The 19,420-nt window shown below is 36.6% G+C and overlaps 1 protein-coding gene and 1 pseudogene across 2 annotated transcripts; one reads left to right on the forward strand and one right to left on the reverse strand.

Annotated features, from left to right (window-relative positions):
• Positions 1 to 2,888: 2,888 nt before the first annotated feature.
• On the reverse strand, positions 2,889 to 19,156 carry COPS5 (COP9 signalosome subunit 5). Of its 2 annotated transcripts, none has more exons than XM_045861485.1 (8): positions 18,862 to 19,156; positions 16,439 to 16,673; positions 15,432 to 15,560; positions 14,717 to 14,782; positions 13,798 to 13,883; positions 9,182 to 9,293; positions 5,447 to 5,595; positions 2,889 to 3,130 (listed from the first exon to the last, which is right to left on the reverse strand). In XM_045861485.1, exons 1-8 carry the CDS (start codon positions 19,002 to 19,004, stop codon positions 3,046 to 3,048), a joined length of 1,005 nt encoding a protein of 334 aa, XP_045717441.1. In that variant the 5' UTR covers positions 19,005 to 19,156; the 3' UTR covers positions 2,889 to 3,045. The 2 variants fall into 2 exon arrangements, with proteins under 2 accessions (XP_045717441.1, XP_045717442.1); XM_045861486.1 differs by having other exon boundaries at positions 18,854 to 18,992.
• LOC123833383 lies at positions 6,951 to 7,085 on the forward strand (annotated as a pseudogene).
• Positions 19,157 to 19,420: the final 264 nt, after the last annotated feature.

Here is a 19,420-nt window from a genome sequence, read left to right on the forward strand (position 1 = left end):
TTTGTTGTTAACCAATAAATACAACATGTAGAATGAAAGTGCTCATGTAACTGGATAATGTAATCTAAAAATGGCACTAAATGCATACATTCTCAACAACATACATGTTGATGTTGTTGAGTTGTTTGAAACTGACTTCTCTCTCCATCTTTTCTCCAGCCTGGGCTTCTTGCCCCAGTTTTATTACTTGGACATTGGGATTAAGTTTTTGACAACGACTGACATTTCCTGTATGTTATCACCAAAGAGCTTGAGAAATTATCTCTGAAAAAAGTTGAAAATGAACAAAAAACAGACTTCACTTAGAAAATGGCCTATTCAGCTCCTGAATAGCTCAAGGCTGTAAGATAATACTTTGCAGGAAAAGGTAACCCCAATTCATTCCTTTCTGAATGATGGCTGCAAATTGAAGGCTGATTTCCTGAAAGCTCAATAATATAAATTGGAGCACTTATACCCAAAGTGATCATGACAGTTCCTTAAAATTTAAAGATATGCTTTAAAAATATTTGTAAATGATCTTGCTCTTTTAGTAAAGTATCTACATTATCGATAAAATACAAATGCTCCTTTCTGCCTGGGGTAGGCCAATGAGTAGAGGGGACATTGATTTCTCCAATACCGTTTAATCTCTCAGTGTGTAATAGTTATGCATTTTAAGTATTAATGACCCCACTCTCAACTCCAGGGATGACCCTTCATTGGTCTAGAGCAGTCAATATGTATAACCCTGGGGATGGGCTCATGACTCACGTTAGACCAGAGTTAAGTGGAAAACTTACTTTGATAATCCTGAGCTGTTATTTCCCCCTAACTGCCTGGTGTGGTATGCAGCTGGTTTGGCAGGATCAGCTTTAGGTTTAGATCAACAAATGGAGGGCAGAGCTGGGAACCATACCAGCAAGCCTAACCCAACTGTGCTTAAACCAGATTTGATTCTGGACTCGGGTTAGGTGAGCCAGCAAATTCTTATTCTTTAAGCAACTGGTTGTGTGTTACTTTTGTTATCATGGGCATCATTTTTCATCACACCAAGATGTCTTTTTAAGAAAATAGATGTGTAGAGAGAGTTGAAGTAGCGGGCAGGAGCAGGGGGGTGAAGAGAAAGAGAAACATGGATTTGTTGTTCCACTTATTTATGCATTCATTGGTTGACTCTTATATGTGCCCTCAGCAGGGATTGAACCCACAACCTTGTCATATGGGGATGAAGCTCTAATCAATTGAACTGCCTGGCCAGGGCCACACTAAGATGACTTAATTGATTAAATTAATTGTGGATAATTGTATTCTTAAATGAAAACTGCCAGTATGTTTCCACAGTGACTTCAATTACTCCTTCCTCTTTCATGTCAAACCTTAACTTCAATCATATCTGTCAGAGAAACCTGAATAAGCTTGTGAGTGTTCCTAACTCAGTGACTCAGCATGGTATTGGTGTAGCTGAAAGCTATGACAGTAAATACACTTTGGATGCTTATTGGGAGGAGTCATTTTTTTGGGGAGTGCACAAAAAATGGAGGTCAGATTGAGCCATTTGAAACTGGGGTGCTTGCTTTTATTTAAAGGGATATAAAATGAGACCAAGGCGCTATTATATCATCTGTCCAAGAAAGGTTTTGGATACTAAAGGTAATTTGCTTCCTCATCTTGCCAAAGACCACCTCATTGCTGTATCTAATGGAAAACTTTTAGGTTTTTTTTTTTTTTTTTTTGCTTTCCTTGACTTCTTGGCAGCTTTCGAAGTCACTGGTAAATACTTCTGAAAACTTTACTCTTCTGCTCCTGTGATCTCCTCCCTCTGCCATTTTAAAATTTAATGTTTTCTTGATTCACCTTGGGTCCTCTTCTCACTCTTTGCCATAGATCACCTCATCTTTCACCCAGCCCTCACCCCCACATCTCTTAAGAGTGTACTTAGAAACACCTAGCACATTTCTGCTAAGACTTGTTAACTCCCCATTGCTGTTAGGAGACTGAAAAGTCCCTGCAGGATCTACCCTCATCTTATCAGTTATCTCTTGCCATTCTCCACATTCTATTCGACACTCAAGTCTAACTGAATCTAGCTCTTGAAGGTTCTTAAGTTCTTGTTCTCTGCCTCTGGCCTTCCACACATTGCTGTACTCTCTGCCTGTAGAAGTAATTGTCTCCCCATTATGCTTTTTCTGGCTAGTCTTCCTACCTTTCAACGTTCAGCCTAATGTCAGGCACTTCCTTCAGGAGGCGTAACTGAGTAAGTATTTTTCCCAAGAGTTCCCCAGCACAGTTTCTCTTTCAGAGCAATATACTTTGATTCTTGTTTACTTAGTTCTGTGAGGACAGTGGTCCTGTCTATCTTGTTCCAAAAATCTCCAGAGAGTACAACTGGGCGTGGTTCAGTAAAGGCACTTCATGAGTATTTGAATGACTAGATACCCTGTGCTGGGCTCTGTCTCAAATGTGTTATCTGATTTTCAGGAAAATAATTTATGGTATTACTTGGTTAATGTTTCCTAAGAAGACAAAAATACCATGTTAAGTTACATATTTTTACTAATGGGCTATCAAAAGGAGGTCCTCAAATAACACTTTAATTCAATATCATTTCATTTAATGTTGTTGAGATGCCCTAAGAACTGAACTCTTGTTTATATCATTTATCCTAAGGTAAAATTAGTTTTGCTGCAGTTCCAGAAGACCTTCTGTGAGGATTTAATGTACAGGCAAATTGAAAAGAGGCTCTGATAATCAGTATGGCAAGTGAGGTGCTGAAATTCTTTGACTAATTTAGAAAGACAGGACTCTTTAAAAAATAGAAAGGTTCTAGTTTCTTTCCCTTAATTCAAGAACACTAAAGGACACTAGAAAAATACTGTAACCCCTCCCTCAAGAAAATGAAAGAACAATTTGATTTCAAAGACTTTTATTACAGGATGTTAATATGTTCAGCACACTTCAGAGCACCTTATACTTCTAAGCAGATTTTTGGTAACTGGTTTTAAAGTGTTACTTGAGTATTTTTCTCATACTGGCTTTCAAGCAAAAGTACTACTTAGGGATTGTTTAAGAGATGTTAATTTGATTAAACAGTTTATCCTTAATAACCTGAGACATCAATCCGTGGATAGCTTCTATGGTAGTTTTACAGCTGGAAAGAAAAAACACATCACATAATGTCATACGACCTGCAAACTATTCCAAATACACAAGTCCCTTCCATTCCCATCCTTGCACTCCCAAAAATGATTTTCAGTTCTATTCATACTCCCCAAACCATATCAATGTACATTTTACTCTCATTATTTTTAGCCTCCTGAATATCTTTTGACCATTTCACTACTTAAGAGCATCTTCACAAGGAATAACAAAGTAAAATTTGATATAATTCATAAGTTAATTTGTTACTTATCAGTTGCTTTGGGAAAAGTTCTGTTCTAGAAGGTCACTAAATTATACATAATTCATAATGATATTGACTCCAGTATTACATTAAAATCTGTTATTCCTGTCCTTGTTTATTACTCAGAATAATTTTTAAAATGATTTTAAAGCATCTTCTGCTTTTTTCCTAAAATAACCACAAACATCCTTCAAATAATTAGAAGTCAAAGTTAGGTTAGTGGGTGGACTTACATTTTATTTTATTTATTTTTAAAGATTTTATTTATTTTTAGAGAGAGAAGGGAAGGACAAAGAGAGGGAGAGAAACATCAATGTATCATTGCCTCTCACGTGCCTCCCACTGGGGACCTGGTCCACAACCCAGGCATGTGCCCTGACTGGGAATGGAACCAGCAACCCTTTGGTTTGCAGGCCAGCACTCAATCCACTGAGCCACACCAGCCAGGGCTGGACTTACATTTTAGAATTGATAAAAAATAAAAAGCAACTCTCCAAAATGCTAACAATCCACCAATATTCAGAACAGATCCAATTTTTATGAAGTTACACAAAAAAAGGAAAATTCTTTACTTGTAAACTACTACTTTTATTCTTCTTATGTAATCGGAGGTTTTCCCATAGTGAAATTTTTGCTTCAAAAGAAATTGAAGTATAAATGTAGATAAAATTACAAATCACAGACTTATAGAGATGAATGAGGAAAAACACACATTCAGAGCATGTACCAAAACTGAGACCTAATGTAAGGAAAACATAATTTGTATCCAGGTTGCTAGCTCTATCTATACTTTCCAAAACTCCATGGAGAACAAAGTAATGAGGTAATTCTAACTCAAGAGGGCTTCTGCTTCTAATACTCTTTGTCTTCCCTTCTCCTTTCTCCATCCCACCCACCGGTCCAGTTTTTCTTAAAATAGATACCAAGGTTTCAGGTTTATACAGATGTCAACATACTTTCCCCTTCCTCTCTGTCCCTAATTATCACATTAAAATTCAAATATTTGTGAAAATAAATGTTATTTAGGTAGTCTTCCTAATCCTGTATGTATCTGAAGGGCCACATAATTATATCCTAAGTTATCAGACAACATATTCAAAGTTTGTTCCTAACAAATCTTGTTAGTGAAATTTGGGATACTAAATAAAAAATCATTTCAGAAGAATAACAAGGGAGATACAATCATTCCTGTACTGATTAGGGATTTAAACTTTTTTTTTTTTAAGATTTTTATTTTATTTATTTTTTTTTAGAGAGGGAAGGGAGGGAGATAGAGAGAAAGAGAAAGATCAATGTGCGGTTGCTGGGGGTCATGGCCTGCAACCCAGGAATGTACCCTGACTGGGACTCGAACCTGCGACACTTTGGTTTGCAGCCCACGCTCAATCCACTGAGCTATGCCAGCCAGGGCTAGATTTAAACTTTTAAAAAATTGAAAATTTGATCTATTTTAGAAATCCCACTTTAATCCACCAGAAAATGATTACAGTAGAATGGATTAGGACATCCTTTTGCAGAAGCTTTTTAAAAAAAAAAAAAATTCAGTGATTGATTGGTTTCCTTTGCTATACTTTCTAGCTGAGCCTGGGAAAGATGACTGAGAGTTTTTCATAACATTAACTAGACTTTAAGCCTTTAATGTTCTTATCTAATGTATACTAAATTTTCAAAGTTAAAATCAGCCCTTGACAACTCTTAAAGGTTCTAAGAAGTTAATATTCAGGTGCCATTCTAAGTTATAAGAAAGTTAAACCATAAGGAATTTGAATCCTATTATTATTTGCAAAATTTTAAAAAGATTTTATTTATTTAATTTTAGAGAGAGGGGAAGGGAAGGAAAGAGGGAGAGAAACATAGATGTATGAGAAAAACATCAATCGGTTGCCTCCCATATGCCCCCAACTGGGGACCTGGCCTGCAACCCAGGCATATGCCCTGACTAGAATTGAACCTGACACCTTTTGGTTTGTGGGACAATGCCCAACTCACTGAGCTACATCAGTCAGGGCTATTATTTGCAAATACTGAAACAAAAAAGAGGGGCAGGAATAGATTTGCTCTTACCTGTCTCGTGTAGCTTTGGCAAGTTTATCTTCTGACTTTCGGTCATGTGTTTCTAAACCCAACATGAAACTCCCTCGTCCCAGCTGGGCTTCTGACTGTTCTAATTTTTCAGACAAATCAAAGACCTGGCCAGTGGTATAGTCTGCATTCTACAGGGAAAATGTTATTGTGTCAGTATACTATACAAGCCTACTATTATTAGACATTTTTAATGTAAATTAATTTTATTCAATATAGAATATGGCATTTATAAGCAATTCCACCATGAAGTCTAAGTGAATAGTGAATGAATTAAAAAGTCAAATGAAACTTGCAAAAACTAACTCCAAAGTTCAAGCAGTGCAAGTAGATAGTTTTTCACCCTTTTATAATTTCAAGATTAGATTTGAAATTTTTCCTTTGCTGAAATCCAGTATTTATTATAATGAGCTTTCACAGATTTGAGCCCAGGTTCTGGTTCTGCTACAGATTAGCTGGGAGGCCTTCAGAGTGCCTTTAAGTACTCTTTTGAAAATGAAGGATGAAGGCTATTAATTTCTACCTTAAGGCTATTGTGAAGATCAAATTAAATAACAAACATAAAGCTCTTAGGACTGTTCATGGCACCTGGCAAAGCCTTCATAATTATTAGCTAGTTTTGTTATTTGTTCTTTTTTTAAAATTTAATTAAATTTTGCTTTTATTTGGAATAACTCATTTATATAAAGAAGGACATTCATTTAACATCTCTTGTGCAATACATCCTGTAGATGGAAGATGACATTTTGTTATTTGCTCTTGTTGAACTTCCAAAATCAGCACTTATGACATATTTAAAAAATAATACTGTTTTAGCTGTTCCGATTATAAAATGCTACTGCAGAATATTTGGAAAACATAGAGTAATATAAAGGAGAAAAGAAACACATATAATCCCTCCACCTAGCTAAAACCACGGTTCTATTTTAGAGTACTGCTATACGCTCACATGTGCACCTATATTTGGTAAGCTGGAATACACACAGAGGGGGGAAAAGCAGGAGCAAAAGTAGGTTTGCAGTTGTATGTATGGAAGACAGCAGGTTATGATTATGACAACAGCAAATAAACCTTGTGCTTTGTGTTCTCAAAACCTGTAAACCTATTTTTACCCACCCCTGTATATACCATTTTGTCCTTCAACATTTCTTACTTTTCAGAAAGAAAAATTTTTATAGTTACACATCTACATGTAACTGTAATATTTTTAAAAAGATTTCTGTGGGACATCTTTTTGAGAATGTGTCTGAAATACAAAACAAATTTTCACAAAGATCAGTTGTAAAGTATATATTCCATTTCTTTCCTATAACTTCAAGAGAAGAGCATGAAGATTTAACAAACTTGGCAACAATCAATGTGTTATTATTCTATTTGCTTAGGGTGTAGGATGGTGTACGAGAAATACAGTTCAACCACCAAACATGAGAAGTTATTTGCTGTCATCACAGTTACTACAGAGGGCCCTATAAAATACTATCAGCTCAACCTCCGGTTCCCTTTCCCATTGGATCTGAATACCAGGCTTGCTGGTTGCTTAAAAGGAGGAAAAGTAATACTGAAGCTGGCCTCACAGTACTTATAGTCTGCTCTATAGCACGTGGGCTAGTTTTAAACAAGGTAAAAATAAATAAACAAACAAATGAATATATAAAAATAAAATGCTACTAGCTTTATGATGATTTTACAAACTTGTATTTTTTAAATGTGTGATTATATTCACTTTGGATCTAAATGGCTTAGGGTACCAATACCACCACCAACTCCACCCTCAATCCCCCACCACACACACAATTATGAGAAAACCCTAAGGTTTATAAGGGTTTCTAGACCACTTCATATTTGGAAGATTTAGTTCATGCCATGAAAATGTAGGATGGCAGAAAAAGTTATACTGTTAAAATAAAATAAAATGACATCAATTACATTTCAGACACATAGAGAATAAATATAGGGAACTAATTTTTTAAGTCAGAAAATTACTTTTTTTCCTCGTAGCTTTTAGGTTACATGCTTTAGCTGAGAAAGGAGATGAGTTGAATATATATTTATGTATTTTTTACTTAAAATGCTGCAATGAACTATATATAAAACTGTAAGAAAGGAAGAAATATAATTTAACCTTTTCTTGATTATTAATGTCCTCAATATATGCAGTGCTGGAATACAGGGACAGCCATAGGCTGAGTAGGTAGGTTTGCCTTTACAAAAAGGTTCAGGCTGCTCTGGTCTTAGTGTTTTCTCCCCTTGCCATCATGTGTCACTTCTGGCTGCTATGAGTGCACTTGCCTCTAAGGAAACAACACATATAAAGCATTTAGCAGTGTCTGGAGGATAGGAAACTTTTAATAAATGTTTGCTGTTATGATCATTTTCCTTCCTTCTCATTTGCTACTTCTGACTGTTGACAATAAAAAATAAGAACAGAAAACTTCTCAGAATTGTGTTTCAAGTACCAGTAAATATGTCCAAGTGAGGTCTTTTCCCCTTAATACAATGAACCAAACAACAACAACAACAAAATGTATTGAGGCTTTATTATATGCCAGGCACTTTGCTAACTGCTTTATATAAAGTATTTCACTGATTCTCAATGTAGTTAATGATGGGGGTAGTATTACCATAGAGCCCAAGAAAGGCTCGGTCACATTAAAAAATTTTCTGAAGGTCACAAACAGCCAGTAAAGTGGCACAGTTATATGAATTGAGTTAATTTTATTCCAAATTTTGTGGTTCAAACCATTATGCTAAACTGTGTACTGTATGAAGTGGCCACTTTTAAAAAAAGTTAAAACAAAATACATACCAACCAACCAAACATAAATACTATATTCCTGGCTAAGCTCTAGATAGAATACATAGAAGTTTGTTAAATAAATATCCTAATTATATCAGGTTTTAATGACTTTGTTCTTTTTGGCCTGGCATCTGCTGCTTTAAGGTAATGCTATTTTGATTCCCCATCCTCTGTCCATGTACTCCTGAAAGGGTTTCTTCTACTCCTGCCCAGTAGTCAAACACTTGCCTTGGCCCAGATCAGGTGTAAGCATGGGCATGTGACTTAAGCAAAGCTCAGACACAATAAGGCTTCACCTTGGGGAGAAAGGGAGAGAGGCAGAAAGACAGAAAGGGAAAGGTGTGTGTATCTTGATCTTCCCTTTTGAATGTGACATTGAGAGGCTACGAAGTCTGAAGCTAATTGCCATCTTCCTTTCACATGAAGCCTGGAACTGTAGCCAAATGACATAAAATCTAAGCTGTGAGAGAAGGATCAAGACCTCACAATATTGTTTGAATGCAAACTTAGCTGAGGCTAAACTAATAAGCTTTACTCCTGAACTTTGCAGCTTATACGATTCTCTTTAAGTCAGTTTGGTTGGGTTTCCTGTTACTTGTAACTAGAGTCCTACCTGAAATACCAAGCACAACAAAAAACAGTATTTGTATTTTCTCTCTGTAAGTCTCTGAGGCAGAAGTAGATATCACCTTCATTTGGGCACTGTGCTTGCCATTTAGACTTGATCTGAAGAGTATACGACGCAGATCTCTGCTTGGCCTATTATCCCAATCAAGCTCTGGTCAGGCAGAATCCGACCCCAGCCCTGATGTGTTGGCCAAGTCAGGTATAGTCATTCCATGAAAAAGAGTTTAAATTATTAAACATCTTATGTAACTTAGATAAAATTCAAATGCATTCCTTGGAAGCAGAGTACTTACAGTAAGCAAGCTAGAGGAGCTCAGTGTATTCACCCAGTATTTATTCCATAAAAGCTCAAGCAATTTGCGATCCAAAGAGGATTTGAAATATGAGACTTCTAAGGCATAATATCTATGAAACAAAAGCACAAATTAAGTAAATAAAAAAATTCAACCACATCATATAAAAGTTATAGCCAAATTTAAGTTTTTAGTCCAAGAGAACAACAGGTAACCATGGTTTCTTTACTCTTCAGGGTCATGGTTTAAAAAATCTACTTGCTAAACTTTCTGGTGTTGTATTTTCTCCCTCTGTAGTGCCCAGAAATTCCCAAGAAGTCATCAACAACCAATCTGAATTTCTGAATAACACAATTATCCATGATATGAATATTTATTAGTTTTAGACAATAGCACATAAGCTTCACGAACTGCCTGCCTAGGGTCAAGTGTTTTTGTAGGCTTTTAAAAACACTGCATATGACATGTGGATGTCCTGTTCTCCCCATTCTAATCCCCTAATTAGGAGCTACTGCTTTTTGGAAAAGTAAGGTATAAAGTAGGTCCTCAAAGCACCTAAAAGAATTACTATTACTCCCAAAGGTATCTAACTTATAATCAGTTATAGCAAGGAAATTTTGCTTAAATGTCTGAAAACCATATTTTTTTCAAGTACTAAATATTTAAATGTCTAGGTTCTGTATATCAATGGATACACAGGAACACAAGGGAGTTCTTTATCTTAACAAGCTTACCATTTATACAGAAGATGTGGTATGAATCCACAACCAGTTAGATGATATATACTGAATAACAGTATGTGATACTATTATATTGCATATATAAAATCAATCACCTACGAATTAACTGTTAGAAATAATGAGTGCTTTTAGTGTCGACAGACTGCCTGAGAAGCTGCAGGGAGAAAGCAGGATTAGAGTGACCCCTACATGAGTTTATGGTGTGGGGATCTCCAGAGCAAGGAGGGCATCAGGCAGAGAGCACTGATTCACGGAAAGGATAGCTATGGACAATTCAGCAAGAGCAGAATTATGTGAGGAAAACCTAGAAAACTGTTGGGGTCTAATTGGTACGGGATATTACATAAAAGGCTAAGAAATTTAACCTTTATCTTTTAGGTATTTGGGACTCATGGAAGGTGTTTGAGCAGAGCAGTGACATGGCCAAAGAGGGCTTTAGAAAGTTGGCTGTAGCAGGATGTATAGAGGGGAGAAACTGGGGGCATGGATCCCACAAAGGATGCCATGCAGCAGGGTGGGCATGAAGGGGTAAAGGTACAGGCTCAAGTGAGTGGTACAAAAGACCACGACACATGAACAGAAAATGCTTGTCAGTTAAATTTAGGAGTGAAGAAATAAAAAAGAATGAGAATTTAATGACATCAGAATAAAGTGAAGGCGTTTTCACAGTTATCTGTGCATTTCTAAAAGGACACAGCTAGTGAAATTCGGAAGAGGAACAGCGTTTTTCTTGAGCACCTGTTATGTCTTAGGTACTTTCCATGCATTCTCATTTATCTTCCTTCTAATCATATAGGAAGGATTTATTTTTTCCCATTCTACAGACAAGGAAACAGATTGAGAGTGAAGACCTTGCTTAAAGCCACATAGCAAGTAAGTGGCAGAGAGAGGCTATGAAAAGTTATGTTTATTACCAAAAATGTTCTGGTCTTTATTCTTATATCCAGAGTGTAGGCATTTATGAGAGTATTTAGGCAGCGAGGCCCCAAGAGTGAGGGTCAGGTGTGGAAAGGGGACAGGCACTTCTGGTCCCTGATGAAAAAGGAGACCAGGGCAGTGATTCCCAACCTTTTCATCTCATAACACATGTAAACTAGTTATTAAAATTCTGCAACACATAAAAAATGTATTTTTTGTCAATCTGGCAGAAAAATATGTAATTTTGATTCATTCAATAGCTATTGTGCTGGCTGTTGTCGTTTTTTATTTGACAATCTAAGGGACATGAAGTCAGTACCTTTGACTAAAATGGTACTGCAGGTTTTAAAAATTCTTGTGGCACGCCTGCTGAAAATTGTTGGATGAGAGGGTTGGTACCACAACAGATATTTAGATTTATATAAGGGCACTCAAATTTGAGGCTCTAAATAGATTTTTATGATTTTTAAGGTGGATCACCTTAATGTAATTTCTGTTTTAATTCCTCAGGTTGATACAATATTTTTTTTTTGAGTAGCTGAGTTGAAAACAAGAACATTTGAAACAATTTATGGAGCTAATCCTCACCTTCTGTATAAGTCAGTAACAGATCCTGCCTAGAACTGAAAATCAAGAAGCATCACTATTAGCATGCTGTTTAAAGGTATTCGGGTAAATGCTTAAAGTAGTAACTGTAACAGTTTAAATGACTGTGTCTGGGGGGTGGGAAAGGGAAGAGTACAAGACTTGTTCTTCATAGCAAGTTCCGTGGAACCATTTTACTTTTTAAACTATATGCTTGTAAAACACTGGTAACATGCAAGATAATTAAGAAACTCTTATTTTCACTAAGATTCTTCGAAGTTAAAAATATTAATATCTACATTAGATTCTATGTTTAAAGCAGACTTTGAGTGTGCATTGTGGTCTGGCATTTAAGGTAGGAAAGAAAAAAGAAAGGTCAACATAAACTGCAAATAGTAGCTCATGAGCAAATATTTCACAAAATGGCTCTATATCCAATCTGCACAGAACCCTGCTCTTTCAACTTGGCAGTATTTCAAATCATTTTGAAATAAAAATAAATTAAGACACTTATTTGCCTTGTGAAAAAGGATAAACTAGGTAAGAGTACATCTTTGAATATGCAAGCAATTTCAGATTCAAAATTCTAGGTAGCTAGAAAGTGGCCATTCCTCTCTGGTATGCTCCTATTTCAGTAAAACAGGAAATATAGCCTTGTTTGGATACAGAAAGCATAGCCTGCTGCTGTCTTTTTTGTTTCAAAAGCTGCTGGTAATGATGAAAACGAGCAGAGTAGGTGTTAAAAGTATAAGCTTTTAACCACTACAACTCAGTATAAATAAAAGAAAAAACTGACTTGGTTATTCTGAAAATGCAATTATCACAGCAAAGGTATTTCTGTGCCCAGGAGCCATTCTCTCACATGGGAATGTCTTAAATTCTTCTCAATAGGGTAAATTAAGTGATTAATCCTAAACCTTTAACTGAAAAATAAAGTGGATTTTTTTTTTATTCAGACCTATCTCAAGGATGACTGAAAACCGCTTATATTTAAAACCTCGATTTTAGAAATTCTGGAATTTTTTAAGAACTTTTAAAAAATTATTTTATTGTTTAATTACAGTTGTCTGCATTTCCCCCCACAACTCCTCCCCACCCCAGCCAAACCACCTCCCTCCCTTGCTTCCACTCTCCCCCTTGGTTTTGTCCACATGTCCTTTATAGTAGTTCCTGAATAAGAATTTCTAAACAGAAAAATAAGAGTGGTTGTAGCACATGAGTAGTCCAGGTATCCCTTGAAGTGGGGATATGAGGTATGGAGTAAAGGGGACACTAGATAGTCATTTAAGCAACATTTTTGGGGGGTTGCTGATCCTTCTATGTGCCATGCTCTACTTCAAGTGTTAGGATACAGCAGAAAATCAATTCTACTTTCATGAAGTTCACTTTCTAATGGAGCTGACAACAAGGAAGTAAAAACCTATCAGTTGGTGTCAAGTGCTAAGCAAAATAAAGAGGGAAAAGGAACACAGAACGACAGGAAGATGCTATTTTAGATAGGGTGAGATTTAGCAGAATCAACTTGGTGGACAAAAGACCTAAAGGGCTGAAGGGCAGAAGCAGGAAGACTGGTTAGAAGGCTAACACTCTGGTTCAGGCTCCAGGTGGCTTGGGACAAGATAATGAAAGGTGGCAAGATACATTTAGAAGGTGGAGAAAACTGCCCTCATTGGTTTCTCTAACACTTTAAAAAACTGAGATGTAACTCATATACTGTAAGGTTCATAAGATTCACTATGTTAAAGAAGTATGCAATTCAGAGGTTTTCAGTATGGTTTCTTTAACTTTTGGAGTGAAAATGTTAAGAATTTTTACTTAGCGAAACCTGGGTACTTTAGGTTGCAGATAGGTTAGTGTTAGGCTGGTGCTGAATACAATTTTTTTCGACTGTTAATATCTTATATATTGGACTACATATCTTGTATATTGATAAAATGTTTATGATTGTGTGAAAGAAAAATACATTAGATTAAAACAATTATTAATAAAAATTCAAACATTATTCTAAATTTGTACATTCTTACCACTATTTCAAAAGGTATTATGAAAGGAATTTGCCTGAACCTTTTATTCTTATCTGTAAGGGGCTTGGCCTGTATATCTTGGGTTTCTTATGACTCTGGCATCAGATACATTTTTTTTTTCAGTAAGATTTTATTTATTTATTTTTAGAGACGGGGAAGGCAAGGAGAAAGAGATAGAGAGAAACATCAATGTGTGGTTGCCTACCAACAGCCCCCCACTAGGGACCAGCCCTGCAACCCAGGGATGTGCCCTGACTGGGAATCAACCAGCAACCTCAAGGTTCACAGGCCCACGCTCAATCCACTGAGCTACAACCAGCCAGGGTACATACATTTTTAAATTACTTACTGTTTGCAGTGTACACCAAAGTCTTCTATTTTATTAAGTGGGATAGTCTGGTACTCAGAAGGTCCTTCATCAGGAGGTTTGTAGCCCTAAATAAAAATGAAGAAAATAGAAAATTAAACAAAGCAAATCAAAGGAAAAACAATGTTTTACATGTAGCTTTATATTTATAGAAACATTAATTTTGGGGAGCCAAATATTGAACCTAAACATTCTACAATGTATATTATTTATATTGTCTGTCAACTCCAGATGGGGTGGAAAACTGGATTTGCTCTACATTTATTTTTCTTGTTCTTTGGTGAGGTACACTTGTGCTAATAACTATTTTAGCAGGGAAGGAAAAAGATACATGTAGCTTGTTTCTCTAGTACCTGTTAGAATACCACGGACACACACATACTCATTAACAAATGGAGACTGCTTTTCCAATGAAATTAACTATAGAAACACAAATGTATTGTTTTCTGCTAAGGACAACTAGTGCTAAAGACAATTTGCCTGCTATTTTAAAAATATTATTAAATTGTCTTAGAACAAGACAAGACACTAACCATAATACATCTTTTTAAAATATATTTTATTGATTATGCTATTACAGTTGTCCCATTACCTCCCTTCATTCCCCTCCACCCTGCGCACTCTCTCCCACCCACATTACCCCCCTTTAGTTCATGTCCATGTGTCATAAGTTCTTTAGCTTCTACATTTCCCATACTATTCTTGCCCTCCCCCTGTCTATTTTGTACCTACCATCTATGCTATTTATTCTCCGTACCTTCTCTCCCTCTCTCCTCTTCCCACTCCCCTGTTGCTAACCCTCCATGTGATCTCCATTTCTATTAACTATAACACATCTTAAAAAATAAGTCAAATATTTGGAATTTAAAAAGTTATATGGACTTGTAATTTCAAAAATTACCTTTGGGTATGTCCTAAAGGCTCCAAGATTCACTTTCCCTGCAGATATTGTTCTTGTTGGGTCAATCTACAATAAAATATATTTAATATCTGCTGATGACAGAATCTTTATATACTTCCATTTGTTTAAACATTATAAATCTAGAAATACATATGTACATATAACACAATAGACATACAAACAATTAAAATAACCAAATAGGAATAAACCAAATTAAAAATCTGTAACAGTTCAACGAAGTGTTAAGTAATGTCTCAGTTACTTTAGAGATTAGATCTAGTTATTATACTATTTAAGAATACTATCAGAATATTTGCTCTTTTTCAAAAAATTTTTTTTCTTTTAATAGATGAACAATTTCTACCTTCCTCATAGTAGCCTGGATTGCATCTAGAACACTGAACATAGCAAGGGCTGCTTTAGCAATTCCTGATTTACTCAATTCATTCAACATTGACTCAATGCCTACAGTGTGCAGGGAACTGAGACACAGGTGCCGGGATCACCTGCATCTTACAGAGTGGGGGCAGAGACACGGAGAGGTTCAGTAATTTGTTTGAAAGTCCCAATTTCTAAGAGGTGGAATTCAGATTCAAACGTAAGCAAACTGACAACATAGCCTTGTTCTTACCATGCTTGTTTTATTTCTCAATGAACACCAGCTTTAGTAATCTTTATGAAGAACTTAATTACAATTGGTTGTAAAAATACTTACCACCACTGCTACGAATGGTTCCTGGAACTGCTGATTGAGCATCTGAGTACTAACATCGATCCCAGAAAGCCAGCAGCCATAGCCAGGGTGGCTATGATACCAGCCAATTGCATTTTCAAGGCGGCCAACCTAACAAATGAAGAGGGCAAGGGAGCTTGAGGTTTCTGTTTAATCTTAGAAACACTTATGGTCTGTTTACACAGCATTATAGTAAAATAAGTAGTATGTAGAATAGTTCATAGAATATGCTGCTTTCAAGTAAAAAAAGATGTTGAATAGATAACACATGCCCAAAGCACAAAATTAATGAGATATAAAGGTTATTCAGTCTCCTTCCTACCTCTTTCCCCCCAGTTATCCAGTTTCTCAGGCCAGATATTACTACTATATCCAGCTGCTTATATAGTATTGTCCAGAGATATTCTTTGCACATATGTAGATTAATTAAAAGCAAACCTGATGGCATATCACATATAGTATTCTACACTTTGCTTCTTCACTGAAAATATTCTGGGGTTTGTTTCATATTATATATAACTACTGGTTGGCAGTTCATTGTATGGCTATACCATAATTTATTGAATCAATTTTATATACAGTAACTTTAGGTTACTTCTGAAGTTTTGGGTTTTAAACACACATCTGATAATGAGTGTGAGATTTAAAAAAATTTTATTTGGATATAATTGACATATAACACTATATTAGTTCAGGTATACAATGTAGTGATTTGATATGTATAAATTGGGAATTGATCACAATAAGTGTCAATTAAAATCTATCACCACAGTTATTTAATTCTTGTGATAAAAACTTTTAAGATCTACTCTCTCAAGTGTGAGGATTTATTTTTAAAAATTTATGCTAATATATATTTTATATAGATTAAAAAATAACTTAAAACATAAACTTAATGTAAAGAGGATAGCTTTAAGTATAGAAAGTCAAAAGTCACCACAAGACTCTTTTATCTGCAATAACTAAACTTGAAGGAACAACATTTTTACCTGTTTGGCATTTTCTATGTATGCAGCCATGTACTCATATGCGGCAGCCTGAGCATTTACTCGGGTTTCAGTGCCCTCTACAGGCAAAGCAAAACTGTCCATAATGATCATTGTTTCACCATCCACCTTTCCCAGCATCAAGCCCATCACTTCCAAGTTGCCTCCTGATCTGGCGTGCATCACCATTTTCAGTAGAGCCAATGCTGAGATTTTGCAGTACTTAAAGTAATGGTGACTACAAAACAAAAGCATGGTGTAATTAACTTTCTTATATAAAGTACAATTTTAAAAGACTGTATGTGAAGATAATGAGTATCGAAGGAATTTATAATGGTAGAAGGGGGAGAAAATGTAGAATGTGGGAAAGAAAAAAGTAGAAAAGGAAAGAGTTTCTGTAGGGGGATGGAAATGATAAACATGTCAGAATCCTGCTAAATATTTCCCCTTAGGGGAAGGGAAGAATATGAAATAGTTTTTTAGAATATACTGCTCAAGTAGAAAAGAGGTAAGTACATGACCAGTTCAGAAGACTTTTTCTTCTTAATTCTGGAATTACCAACTCTGACTGTGATTCTGGTTGGATGGTTGTGCCTAACTATTCTCAGTCCTAACCTCTGACCTCATGGTTAAGAATGTGGGTTCTGACATCCATCTGCCAAGGTTTGAATCCTTGCACTGCCAGGTCCTAGCTGTGTCCTTGAAATAACCACTTAATACCTGTGCCCCAGTATTCTCATCTGAAAATAGGATATTTCACAGAGTTGTCAGGAGGAAATAAACTAAAATGAAGTAATGTATAAAAAGCACTTAGCTTAGTGCCTGACACATACTCAACTTCTATGGTATCAGCCTCAAAATTAAAAATGCAGCCCTAATATCTTTAGTTCTACTATAATCATTATTTTAGTCTGTTATCTGTGGATGTGAATAAACTGCTCTTGAATAAAATTACATTTTCCATCTCACTGATATAGCCCTAGACAGCTGAGTACAAGTAGAGCTAGAATCAGACAGTGAGGCAAGCTGGCAGCTTCCAAATATCTAATTGGCTGTATCAACCTAAAATGTATAGCCTGCTATAGAAGAAAGCAGACAACCAGGCAAACTAACCAATCTGTATAGAGTGGTCAGTCAATGTCTCTGAGAAGCCTTTTTAAGATGTCTGTCCACAGGTTTCAATTATAAATTGAAGACATGGAGACTTGCTTTTGGGAACCAAGATATGAATGAAAATCTTGGCTCCTCCATTTACTGGGGAAAAGGAAAAAAACAGTTACTGTGCTCTTCTTACATACATTCTAGACATCCTTTTTTATATTACTTTATCTAGAACATCCTTTTTATATGTTACCTTATCTAATCTTCATGACATCACCAATGTCACTTATTTCCATTTCACAAATAAAAAGATAAAGATGGATAAGTAAATTTCCTAGGGCCAATCAACTAGTGACAATAGTGAGATTTGATCTTAGGCCTGACAATTGGTCACTTAGGAGTTTTTTGCCTCTGTGATGATGAAATAAGTTCCTTATTGTATTTGCTTATTTTCTTATTTGCAAAAGAATGAAAATACAGTACTGGGTTGTCATGAAGATTAAATGACATGGAAATTTCCAGCTCAGTGCTCAGCCCATATTAGGTACTCAATAAACATTACTGGATCTTAATACTGACCGTTAAAGCTTGCCTTGTAAAAAACTGTGAGACAGATGAAGTATGTTTTTTGTATGGTGACCAAGGCTGTCTTTTCTCTCTCTCCATTAGAGAGACTGTGCTTTTTACTCTCTTCCTAAGAAAATCTGCTCTCAGGTGAAAGAATCCTTAACTTGCCATCACTCCCACAGGGATTTTGCTAAGGTGCAAAAAGCCTTAAGTTCTATCGATATGACCTTTAGCTTTTGTGAGCTGGTGGAGTAACATTTTGGGAGACTGGGGAGACCCTCGTGTGTTTCTGAAATAACGACCAGCAGTCAAAGGATTATAGATCTTTAAAAGATGGCTAATAGTTAGAGACCCTTGGGCTGGCTCAATTTCTGAAGACAGCTGCTGTCTCCATAGTCTGGGATAAGGTGAAGGTCCCAACAAGGTATATATTGACATAAAGTTCAAAGCAGTGTGTCGCATATATTACAAATACGGATGTTCAGAAGGGACACCCCAAATCACTGCTTGCCGTTTTCCTCTTCCATCCTTCGGAGACAAAAGTGTTAAACAGAAAGGGGAGACGAAGAAAGCCCCAGTGGTGGGGCTTAGGCTCTAGTCGTGGGAATAAAAAACCAGAATTTTTCAAGTGCATATTCTTTCTACTCCCTCTTCATGAAAAACCAAGGTCTCCACCCCATTCAATTCCCACTCCCTCTGGGTCTCCTAAACTCCCGCCGCCCCTTCCCTCCCCTGCATCTCGCCAGGGACCTCCTCACTCCTTAGTCCAGGGCTTCGCCGCCAGGATTTCTTGCTGCTGTTTCTTGTAGTATTTGTAGATTTCATCGATGCTCTGGGCTTCCTGCATGTTATTGGCCAATTCCCAGGTTTTCTGCGCCATACAACTCCCAGACGTCGCCATCTCCAGGAAACCGAGAAGCTGTCGCCTCCACAACCAAGCTGCAACTTTACCTCGCTGGATTTCCGGGTGTGGGCTCCGGACCCGCACCACGGGTGCAAATTCGTACTAGCCTCTCGAGGCAGCCATGACACCTGGAACCGGAGGTGAAGTTGGTGCAGACCATTCCGGGATGGCGGGGCCCTTCAGAGGCTCGAACATATAATTAGCACTTACACAATAGATAGAGACAGCGTAGTCTTCTGGTAGCGTAGGGGAGGACTTATTATCTTGGAAAGTAACATGTGTGAATTATGACAAAAAATTATTAAATATGAGAATGGTATAGCCTTTCGCACCGGAAGAAGGGAATGTTAACTGTTTTGCCAGAAATTGGAATGGTCCTCCTTTGTTCGTACTGCGCAGGCTCAGTCTCCGCC

The sequence above is a fragment of the Phyllostomus hastatus genome, unplaced genomic scaffold, assembly GCF_019186645.2.
Source record: "Phyllostomus hastatus isolate PE091 unplaced genomic scaffold, TTU_PhHast_1.1 phas_scaffold_21, whole genome shotgun sequence".
NCBI classification, from domain to species: Eukaryota; Metazoa; Chordata; class Mammalia; order Chiroptera; family Phyllostomidae; genus Phyllostomus; species Phyllostomus hastatus.

What these genes read in the sequence shown, in the direction of transcription:
- COPS5 (XM_045861485.1), bottom strand. Translation starts at nt 19,004, where the DNA reads ATGGCGACGTCTGGGAGTTGTATGGCGCAGAAAACCTGGGAATTGGCC. An exon ending in CCTTTAGGACATACCCAAAG is followed by an intron (nt 13,884 to 14,716) that starts GTAATTTTTGAA and finishes ATTTTTATTTAG; the next exon opens with GGCTACAAACCTCCTGATGA. An exon ending in GCTCCTCTAGCTTGCTTACT is followed by an intron (nt 5,596 to 9,181) that starts GTAAGTACTCTG and finishes TTTTCCCTGTAG; the next exon opens with AATGCAGACTATACCACTGG.